This window comes from Emys orbicularis, chromosome 11, assembly GCF_028017835.1.
Source record: "Emys orbicularis isolate rEmyOrb1 chromosome 11, rEmyOrb1.hap1, whole genome shotgun sequence".
Lineage (NCBI taxonomy): Eukaryota > Metazoa > Chordata > Testudines > Emydidae > Emys > Emys orbicularis.
This window is the reverse complement of record NC_088693.1, coordinates 8,150,249-8,162,250: the sequence shown is the minus strand read 5'-3', so window position 1 is coordinate 8,162,250 and position 12,002 is coordinate 8,150,249. Positions and strand designations below refer to the sequence as shown.

Here is a 12,002-nt window from a genome sequence, read left to right as displayed (position 1 = left end):
CCGGCAATTACAGGCTGGTAAGCCTAACTTCAATACCAGGCAAATTATTTGAAATTATAGTAAAGAACAGAATGATCAGATACATAGATGAACACGATTTCTTGGGGTGAAGAGTCAACATGGTTTTTGTAAAGGGAAATTATGCCTCACCAATCTACTAGAATTCTTTGAGGGGGTCAACAAGCATGTGGACAAGGGGAAATCCAGTGGCTATAGAGTACTTAGATTTTCAGAAAGCCTTTGACAAGGTTCCTCACCAAAGGCTCTTAAGCAAAGTAAGCAGTCATGGTATAAGAGTGAAGGTCCTCTCATGGATCAGTAACTGGTAAAAAGATAGGAATAAATGGTCATTTTTCAGAATGGAGAGAGGTAAATAGCGGCGTTCCCAAGGGGTCTGTACTGGGACCAGTCCTATTCAACATATTCATAAATGATCTGGAAAAAGGGATAAACGGTGAGGTGGCAAAATTTGCAGATGATACGAAACTACTCAAGATAGCTAAGTCCCAAGCAGACTCCAAAGAGTTACAAAAGGATCTCACAAAATTGTATGACTGGGCAACAAAATGGTAGATGAAATTCAATGTCGATAAATGCTAAGTAATGCACATTGGAAAACATAATTCCAACTATACATATAAAATGATGGGATCTAAATTAGCTGTTACCACTCAAGAAAGAGATCTTGGAGTCATTGTAGATAGTTCTCTGAAAACATTCACTCAATGTGCAGCGGCAGTCAAAAAAGCGAACAGAATGTTGGGAATCATTAGTAAAGGGTTAGATAAGAAGACAGTAAATATCATACTGCCTCTATATAAATCCATGGTACTCCCACATCTTAAATACTGCGTGCAGATGTGGTCGCCCCATCTCAGAAAAGACGTAGTGGGATTGGAAAGGTTCAGAAAAGGGCAACAAAAATGATTAGGGGTGTGGAACGGCTGCCGTATGAGGAGAGATTAATAAGACTGGGACTTTTCATCTTAGAAAAGAGACGACTAATGGGGGATATGATAGAGGTCTATAAAAGCTGACTGGGGTGGAGAAAGTAAATAAGGAAATATTATTTACTCCCTCTCATAACTAAGGGCATTTTTAGTAAAAGTCATGGACAGGTCACGGGCAATAAACAAAAATTCATGGCCCTGTGACTTGTCCATGATTTGTACTATATACCCCTGACTAAATCTTGGGTGCTCTGGGGTGCCCACTGGTGCTGGGGGGGACCTCCAGGGCACCCGCTGGTGTGGGGGCCTCTAGGGCACCCGCTGGTGCTGGAGAGGGGCCTCTGGGGCACCCACTGGTGCTTGGGGGGGGAGGGGAGATCTGGGACCGCTGCTACTGCTGCTGGCAAGGAGTGGCCCGGGACCGCTGCTGCTAGTGAGAGGCGACCCAGGATTGCCACCGCTGCTGCTGGCAGGGGGGAGAGACAGCTCGGACCGCTGCTGCTGCTGGGCGGGGCAGCGCGGCTGGCTCCGGGCTGCCCGAGCTGTTTGGGTGGCCATGGGATCAGTCACACCTGCCAGCTGCAGAAGTCATGGAGGTCCTGGAAAGTCATGGAATCCACAACTTCCGTGACCTCCATGACAGACTCGCAGCCTCATGACATAGGAACTAGGGGTCACCAAATGAAATTAATAGGCAGCAGGTTTAAAACAAACAAAAAGGAAGGTTTTTTTCCACACAAAGCACAGTCAACCTGTGGGACTCCTTGCAAGAGGATGTTGTGAAGGCCAAGACTATAACAGGGTTCAAAAAAGAACTAGATAAATTAATGGAGGATAGGTCCATCAGTGGCTATTAGCCAGGCTGGGCAAGGATAGTGTCCCTAGTCTTTGTTTGCCAGAAGCTGGGAATGGGCAACACTTGATGATTACCTGTTCTGTTCATTCCCTCTGGGGCACCTGGCATAGGCCACTGTTGGAAGACAGGATACTGGGCTAGATGGACCTTTGGTCTGACTCAGTATGGCCATTCTTACGGCTAGGCTGTTCATCCGGCGTTAAGCAGTCTGCACCTCATTCCATGGATGCTGCATAGCTAGATGAAGATAAAGGGCTATGCTCGGAAGCAGTTTGAGATATTCTGCTTAGTAATAGAAAACTAGCCAAAAGGTCCACCTATACTTTTAATGGAAATGGTTTTTGATTTGGGCAATGTCCAAGCAAATTCAGTCCATGTTAGCACAGATTCAAGACATTTTGGATTATCTAATGCATTTGAAATCTTTAGGCCTCACTCTGAGCTCCCTTAATATTCACTTGGTCTAAGTTTTTCATCCTCCCATTCAAGGTAAGTCGGTATTGTTAAACCCTTCAATGGTGAGATTTTTTAAAGGGTATTATCTGTCTTTTTCCATTGCTAAAGGAAGCAGTACCACTGCGGGACCTTAAGGCACTGGAGGCACCATTCAAACTGAAAGCAACATGTTCATAGGCTCTCCTCTCAGTGAAGATAGCCTTCCTTGTGGCTATAACATCTGCAAGAAGAGTCAGCAAGTTGCAGGCCTTAATGGCAGATCCTCCATACACTCAATTCTTCAAGGAAAAGGTGGCATTAAGACCACACCCTATCTCAGTTTCACCTTACTCAGGTTATTTACTTACCTATATTTTTTACCTCCTGACCCAGTAGAGGCTCGTGAGAGGGGTCCCTGAAGAGGGATGGGGAGGGAAGGTGGGTAGGGGGCTTGAAAAGAACGGGGATGGAGTAACAGTTGAAAAGTGCCTGCATGATCTGCACCAGGTGCTGTGTGAGTGGTCGTGCTGGGAGCTGTGGCGCATATGTCGGCACTGTAGCTATGCCAGTGTGTGCACCGAGTGTGCATTGGGGTTCGAGGATTGAGCCACGGTCTGCACTGGTGCCACGCCGCTGTGTGTTGATCGCGGCTTTGGCTGAGTCGGTGCCAAGGCATAAGGTTTCGATTTCCACTTAACGCCTGTGTCCGAGCTGGCTCTTTTAGAGTCCTTAGCTCTAGCATTACCGGCAGTGCCGGATGGTCCCACTCTCTCAGCTCCAGGCACTGAAGGTACGGTCGGTGCCAGTGCAGTTTGCCCAATTGCGGAACGGCACTTCTTGGCCAATTCCTGCATTGGGGATATAGTTGGGGGCGTAGTTACCCACTTTTTAGCAGGTTGATCAAAAGTCTGAGCAGAGGAGGGACCCTGGTCAAAAGCATGGTTGGCGAGGCTTGTCCGGGGGGGGAGGTCTGGGCTTCAGGCTGACACACCAGTCTGAGAGACTTCTCCATGAGAAGGAGTTTGAGTTGCAAGTCTCTAGCCTTTCTTGTTCGGGTAGTTAATTTGAGGCAATGAGGACACTTCTGTGTAATGTGTGTTTTGCCTAGGTGGCGCACACACTGAGCATGTCCGTCCGAAACAGGTATCGAGAGTCTGCAAGTGAGGCAACTTTTAAAGCCCAGGAAACCGGGCATTCCCGTCAGGGAAGGCGTTGCCCTCATGGAGGCTGACTATCCTAAAGGGCTAAATGAAAACTAACTTTGAACTGTAAGACTTTTTTTTTAAAAGAGGCGACCAAGTACAAAGAAAAACAAATCAACCAGGGGTCGGCAACCTTTCAGAATTAGTGTGCCGAATCTTCATTTAATCACTCTAATTTAGGGTTCTCCGTGCCAGTAATACATGTTAACGTTTTTAGAAGGTCTCTTTCTATAAGTCTATAATATATAACTAAACTATTGCTGTATGTAAAGTAAATAAGGTTTTTAAAATGTTTAAGAAGCTTGATTTAAAATTAAATTAAAATGCAGAGCCCCCTGGACCGGTGGCCAGGACCCGGGCAGTGTGAGTGCCACTGAAAATCAGCTCGCGTGCCACCTTCGGCACGCGTGCCATAGGTTGCCTACCCCTGATCTAAACTAATAACAGTAGTAAATGAGCTAAAGAACTAAGTAGTGAGGCGCTTCTAAGTGCTCCGACTCACAGCCAAGGATGGTTAGGGTGACCAGATGTCCCGATTTTATAGGGACAGTCCCGATTTTTGGGTCTTTTTCTTATATAGGCTCCTATTACCCCCCACCCCCATCCCGATTTTTCACACTTGCTGTCTGGTCACCCTAAGGATGGTAGAGAAGGAACTGGGGGTGGGGGAGAAGGTTGGTCGCACAGCGCTAGTTAACCGCCTGAGGCGGCGCGAGACGGGGACCACGCCTGTGTGACGTAACCGGACACTGCTACCAAAAGTCTCCAATTATGAGCACAGGAGCGCACAAAGACCTAATGTGGAGTTCCCACAGGGACAGCACTCAAAGAAGAACATAAAAATATAAACACTTAGTGGGATTAATTTCAGAAACAAGCCTGTATGTTAAAAGGTAATTTTTCACCATTTTTTAGGAATGAAACATTTTCTCACCAACATTGTAACAAGTAACAAAGTAGATGCAAGTCTGACAGATACACAACTGAAACAGTTACACTCAAGCTCTGACTATACTAGCAACTAAGCTATTTTCAACTGCAAGTTCAAAATGACCCAATGCTAACAGTAGTTGCCAGTAATTTATCAGTTATCTAGTGCAGGGGTTCTCAACCTTTTTCTCTCTGAGGCCCCCCTCGACATGCTATAAAAACTCCAGGGCCCAGCGGGGGCAGGGGGGCCCCAGGGCAGGGCCTCGGGGATAGGCATAGTTTGACTTCCATTGGGGGGAGATAGCAGGGCTAGATCCACCTCCACGTGGCGGGGTCCAGGGAAGGAGTGCCACCTCCACCCCCTGACTCACCTCAGCAGGCCACCAAGCCTATCTGGGTTGGAGAGGGACACACAATCAAAAATTATAACTCAAAGGTGGGGAGCTTAGCTCAAAAAGTTTGAAAACAGCTTAGAGTTCAGGGAGGGGGTTGCTAGGGGCTGTGTGAGGGCAGGAGGTAGCTCAGGGTGGAAGTAGGGAGTCGCTAGGGGCTGTGTGCAGATGGGGGTAGCTCAACTTGCAGGGAGGGGGTAGCTGGGGCTGTGTGTGGGCAGGGGGGTAGATCAGGGTGCAGGGAGAGGGTACTAGGGCCTCTGTGTGGGTGGGGGTACCTCAGGGTGCAGGGAGGGCATAGCTTAGGGTGTAGGGAGAGTGGTATTAGGGGCTGTGTGCTGGGAGGACTCCCCTGTGGTCCCTGTTCCCAGAGGGGTCTGCCAGCCACAGAGCCAGGTCTCCCCACCCAGGGGGCTACTACTGGCTGCCTCTGCAGGAGCCAAGGGGGCAGGGAGCTGAGGAGCAGCTTCAACCTGGGGCACCAGCAGAAGAGGAAGGAATGCTGCTGCTGTCTCTGCCATGGCAACAGCCAGAGCAGCAGCTGCCCCACACTGCCTGGCTCCGGCTTCAGCTTCCCACCTCTGACCTGGCCAGAGGGCGGGGGGGAAAGGTGTGGAGTTGCCCCTGGGACTGCCGTGCTCTTGCGCTACAGTTGGGGGGGAAGGCAATGCCCTCCATGTCCCCAATTCTGCCCATGTGCTCAGGGCTTCTGCCCCACAGGGAGCACCAGGGCTCCGGGCTTCAGCTCCGTGGGGGGCACCGGGGATTGGGGCTTCAGCCGCGGGGCCCCGCGGCCCCCTTGAAAGGGCTTGCGGACCCCCTGGGGGCCACGGACACCTAGTAAAGAACCGCTAATCTAATGTAGACAGGACTTCAGGATACACACTTGCCAGGGTACCGAAGAGCAGTTCTGTCAGCTTTCAGAGGGACCAGGCCAATGATTTTGAAGATGTGACAGAAGATATTCTGAGAACAACTCAACAAATAAGAGTTTTCCCTTTTAGTAGCCAACAAAGATGTACAATCTAATTTAAATGTCAGTCTCATCCTAGTTGTTGATATTGCAATTATAAAATTTCCAAAACATTCTAGACAAATATCTAAGAAAAATAACCATAGATGAAGTGAATATCAATTTCATGTCACTGCCACAAAAACTTACATTATCTAATAAGCAATGTCAACTGTTAATAAGTTATCTTCTAGGATGCTAGAATATGATATACAACACCATCCAAGCTCAATAAGCATCACTATTTCCCTGTTTCATTTCCTTTTGATGGTGAAAATACTAAATATAGATGTAATCTAAAAAGTCTTAAACTATCTACCAGAACTATGCATATGTGAGAAGTGAATCTGAGAAAAATATCAGTTGTGGGAGCCAAAAGTTACTTCAATTATGACAAATTTAATAGAGCCTACCAATAATAGCCTATTTTTATTAATTGTGTTGTATTCCCTCCCTCTCCTGCCATCTTCTCCTATACAGAATCATAGAATCGTAGAACTGGAAGGACCTTGAGAGGTCATCTAGTCCAGTCCTCTGCACTCATGGCAGGACTAAATATTATCTAGACCATTCCTGACAGTGTTTGTCTAACCTGCTCTTAAAAGTCTCCAATTATGGGACTTCCACAACCTCCTTAGGCAATTTATTCCAGTGCTTAACCAGTCCCTGACAGTTAGGAAGTTTTTCCTAATGTCCAACCTAAACCACCCCTGTTGCAATTTAAGTCCATTGCTTCTTGTCCTATTCTCAGAAGTGAAAGAGAAATGTTTTTCTCCCTCCTCCTTGTAACAACCTTTTATGTACTTGAAAACTGTTGTCCCCTCTCAGTCTTCTCTTCTCCAGACTAAATAAACCCAATTTTTTCAGTCTTCCCTCACAGGTCATGTTTTCTAGACCTTTAATTATTTTTGTTGCTCTTCTCTGGACCGTCTCAAATTTGTCCACATCTTTCCTGAAATGTGGCACCCAGAACTGGACACAATACTCCAGCTGAGGCCTAATCAGCGCGGAGTAGAGTGGAAGAATGACTTATCGTGTCTTATTACAACATTCCTCCTTATACATCCCAGAATTATGTTTGCTTTTTTTTTTCTTGCAACAGTGTTCCACTGTTGACTTGTACTTAGCTTGTAATCCACTCTGATCCCTAGATCCCTTTCTGCAGTACTCCCTCCCGGGAAGTCATTTCTTATTTTGTATGTATGCAACTGACTTTGCATTTGTCCTTATTGAATTTCATCCTATTTACTTCAGACCATTTCTCCAGTTTGTCCAGATCATTTTGAATGTTAATGCTATCCTCCAAAGCACTTGCAACCCTTCCCAACTTGGTATCATCCGCAAACTTTGTGTACTCTCTATGCCATTATTTAAATCACTGAAGATATTGAACAGAACCAGACCCAGAACTGATCCCTGTGAGACCCTACTCGATATGCCCTTCCTGCTTGACTGTGAACCATTGATGATTACTCTCTGGGAATGGTTTTCCAACCAGGTATGCACCCACCTTATAGTAGCTCCATCTAGGTTGTATTTTCCTAATTTGTTTCAGAAGGTCATCCAAGACAGTATCAAAAGCCTTACTAAAGTCAAGATCTACCACATCTACCTCTTCCCCGCTATTCACAAGGCTTGTTTCCCTGTCAAAGAAAGCTATTAGGTTGGTTTGACAGAATTTATTCTTGACAAATGCATGCTGATTGTTACTTTTCACCTTATTATCTTCTAGGTGTTTGAAATTGATTGCTTAATTACTTGCTCCATTATCTTTCCAGGTACTTAAAAGCTGACTGGTCTGTAATTCCCCAGTTTGTCCTTATTTCCTTTTTTATAGATGGGCACTATATTTGCCCTTTTTCAGTCCTCAGGAATCTCTCCAGTCTTCCATGACTTTTCAAAGATGATGGCTAATGGCTCAAATATCTCTTCAGTCAGCTCCTTGAGTATTCTAGGATTATTCATCAGGCCCTGGTGACTTGAAGACATCTAACTTGTCTAAGTAATTTTTAATTTGTTCTTTCCCTGTTTTAGCCTCTGATCCTACCTTATTTTCACTGGTATTCACTATGTTTAACATTGAATCGCTACTAACTTTTTTGGTGAAAACTGAAACAAAAAAGTCATAAAACACTTCTGTCATTTCCACATTTTCAGTTATTGTTTTCCCCCCTCACTGAGTAACAGGCCTAGCCTGAAATGTAGAAATGTAGGGCTGAAAGGGACCTTGAGATATCACCCAGTTCAGCCCCCTGTGCTGTAGCATAACCAAGTAAACCTAGATCTTCTCTGACAGGTGTTTGCCTAACCTGTTTTTAAAAACTTTCAATGGTGGGGATTCCATAGCCTCCTTTGGAAGCCTACTCCAGAGCTTAACTACCCTTATAATTAGAAAGCTTTTCCTAACATGTAACCTAAATCTCCCTTTCTGCAGATCAAGCCATTACTTCTTGTCCTAACTTCACACCCCAGAATATCAGCCTTTATCGCAGCCAACAATTACTTACCAGTACCGGAACTTTGAACCCAAAGTAAAATAATGTGCAAAAAAGTTCTTCTGAGGCGGCAGAGGTCTGTCCAATCGGAAGAATGTGTGATGCTCAACACAAGCTTTCCACAAATTCTTACATGCTCGGTAATTCACCATATTGAATCCCAGTAACATTTCTCTAGATTCATGCTAAAAAAGAAAAGTATAATTTGATTTTAGAAAAATTATAATGTTTCTCTACTATGTTTAGGAAATGTATTTAAGATTATTATTGTTCATTGATAACACTTATATTTTCCAAAACAGTACAAAGCATTCTATTTCAGAATATGTTTGAAGTGCCAATCTAACCACTCCCAAGTTTACACATTTTAAAGCCCTTCTATGAATAACTCCAACAGTGTGTGTGTTTTAAGTTAATTTTACTAGTTAAATGTTATATCCACTTTTTCTCTTTAATGATCCCGCTCTCAGTTCAGCAACAGGGTCTCCCCAGGTGTCTAGTGAGCCTGAAGGAATTCTCAGATGGGGAGAGGATGTTGCTGCTAATAGACCATCTCCCATCTATTATGCTCAGGTGCTGTGACAGAGGAAAGAAATCCCCAAAACCTTGCCTCCCTGTTCCAAGACTCCAACAAGGGTGAGGAAGAGAGTAAGCCTTAGCCCTAATGGTTTAGAGGAGGAGAGGAAGTAAGCTGGCAAGCATGCACACAGGAGAGTTAAAGGATGGGAAGACCGTACAGCCATTGTTAATAAACTCAAGGACAGCTGAAATATTCAACTCTGTGTAATTAATACCTTTATTGTGCTTACTAGTAGAAAGAGCAGAGCAAGGGTAGTAGGTGCTGGAAAAGCTGGCAATTGAGGGAGTTTGTTACTAGCCATGGTAGTTAACAAGATATAACCAATGCAAACTTGGCGCTCTCTCAAGCAGAAGGTTGGGTTTAGTACATTTCACCTGCCTTTGTTTACTAGTTGCAGCATCCTCCTTCAAAGACACTTGCTTGCTGGCTAGTTCTCCCTCCAAGCAACTGAGACTCATCCCTCCTTTATCCTTCTTGGAATATTGGAAAAGTTTCATCATGCAGAGGGAAATTGGTGTATGGGACAGAACCAGCAAGGGGCCTAACAGTATGTAGTACTCACTGAAGTCCCGCATGTGGAGAGCTTGCACAATTGGGCCCCAGGGCTGCAAGTGTAAACATTTTCAAAAGAAGCTAGAGGAAAGAAACCATTCCATAGTATGAACTAACTGCATAAGTAGACAGACTTTGTAGGGTTCATGACAACCAATTTCATCCATGAACATCCTATGCACAAGTCAAAGTATACTTTGACACTATCTCAAAATATCTGAAGTAGAATTTGTAACGATTGGAGTTTTAACAGAGAAAATACATTACCTGCTCAGTCATCACAACTTGGTTACAATTAATTATTTAAACAAAGATAAAGGGCTTGTCTACATAGCATGGCAAGCACTCCAGAGGGGAGTGATTTATACAGTACACTAACATGTTGCGCTCTAACTGCCCTGTGTAGATCCTGCTGGGGCATTCTAAAAAGTACCATAGGATTATAGGCAGGTCTACACTACTGCTTAAGTCGAGCTAATTTACGTCGCTCACAGGTGTGAAAAAGACACCCCCCAAGCGACCAAATTATAGCAACTTACGCGCAGTCTACACAACCGTTATGTCAGCGGGAGACGCTCTGCCACCAACATAGCTTCCACCTCTCTCAGAGGCGCAGTAATTATACTGATGGGAGAGCACTCTCCTGATGCCATAGAGCAACTTCACCAGACACGCTGCTGCAGCTGTGCCGATGTAGCGCTTCTAGTGTAGCCCTGCCCTGTGTAAAAGAGAACTAGATAACTTTTAGAGTGTGTCAGAAGGGTCTACATGGGGCAGTCAGAGCACAGCACGTTAGAACATTTTACAAATAACACTCCTTTAGTGGGCTTTGCCAGCACCATGTAGACCTAAAACCCATAATGTGTTAAAAGCAGGTGAACTATTCTTTACTTATGCTGACACCTCACGGCACTGCCAAATTAGAGAATAAACCTCTCTCAAGTAATTAACGGATGATGTACTAGTCTTTTTGAGGACTGCTGTCATTAAAACCTTTAATATTTAAAAGTATTTTAAAAATATGTATGTAGAACTATTTTTAAAAAGTCTGTAGAACAGTTTTTTTCACTTTCAAGACTAATTTAATATCATAAAGCACCTCAAATTTAGCCTCAATTACAGCTACTCAACTCCTGTATCAGAGGGGTAGCCGTGTTAGTCTGGATCTGTAAAAAGCAACAGAGGGTCCTGTGGCACCTTTAAGACTAACTGATGTATTGGAGCATAAGCTTTCGTGGGTGAATGCCCACTTCGTCAGACGCATGAAACAACTCCTGTGTTATTTGTACATTTAAACATAACTGAGAAATATGCCAAACACAGTATTATTTGCATTTTTGTTGTTTTTGCAGGCACCCAGAGTACTGGTTGACAAATTTTTATAAATCCAAATAAATAAGTGTCCACTCAGAGACTAAGTCCTGATTTATTACAGAAAAAAACGGTTACCTACCTTTTCGTAACTGTTGTTCTTCAAGATGTGTTGTTCACGTCCATTACACATTAGGTGTGCGTGCGTTGCGTGCACGGACATCGGAAACTTTTTCCCTCAGCGGCTCCCGTCGGGCCAGCAGGGGTCCCCCCCCGCCAGAGCGGCGCCCCGCTCTAGCGTATATATACACACCTGCCGACCCGACCCTCCCTCGGTTCCTTCTTGCCGGTGACTCCGACAGAGGGGAAGGAGGGTGGGAAGTGTAATGGACGTGAACAACACATCTCGAAGAACAACAGTTACGAAAGGTAGGTAACTGTTTTTTCTTCTTCGAGTGATGGTTCACGTCCATTACACATTAGGTAACTCACAAGCTTACCATAGGAGAAAGGTAGGAGTCAAGCAACAATTGATTGAAGCACAGCCCTGCCGACCGCCACGTCCTCTCTGGTCTGATGATGGACTGTATAATGGGCTGTGAATGTGTGCACCAACGACCAGGTGGCCACTTTACAGATCTCCTGGAGTGGAACCTGCGCCAGGAAAGCCGTCGAGGATGCTTGGGCCCTAGTCGAGTGAGCCCTGATCGCCTGGGCTGGTACTTTGGCGAGCTCATAGCATGTGCGGATGCAAAGCACGATCCATGATGATAACCGTTGTGCCGAGATAGGGCGGCCTTTCATTCTCTCCGCAATGGCAATGAACAGTTGTGTCGACTTGCGAAATGGCCTGGTCCATTCCAGATAGAACGCCAGGGCCCTACGGACATCGAGGGTATGCAGGCTGCGGTGGCTCAGGTCCGTATGGGGTTTGGGGAAGAACACCAGTAAACAGATGTCCTGCCCCATATGAAATTGCGAGACCACTTTAGGGAGGAATTTGAGGTGCGGTCTCAGCTGCACCTTGTCCTTGTAAAAAACTGTATATGGAGGTTCCAAAGTGAGGGCTCTCAACTCCGACACCCTCCTAGCCGATATAATGGCCACTAGAAACGCTACCTTCCATGAGAGGTGCATGAGAGAACAAGAGGCTAGGGGTTCAAAGGGTGGTCCCATGAGCTTAGTTAGGACCAGGTTAAGGTTTCATGTAGGGACCGGCGGGCGTGAGTAGGGGAACACCCTTTCCAGCCCCTTGAGAAATCGGACTACTGTGGGGTTGGAAAACAC

General features: G+C 45.4%; 1 protein-coding gene across 1 annotated transcript in view; it reads right to left on the bottom strand.

Annotated features, from left to right (window-relative positions):
- The window catches only part of PTPN4 (protein tyrosine phosphatase non-receptor type 4), a 213,840-nt gene that overhangs the window by 85,084 nt on the left and 116,754 nt on the right, over nt 1–12,002 (bottom strand). The window contains exon 12 of the mRNA XM_065413759.1: nt 8,285–8,457. Within this exon, the coding sequence (XP_065269831.1) occupies nt 8,285–8,457 (173 nt within the window). The remainder of the gene's footprint in view (nt 1–8,284; nt 8,458–12,002) is intronic.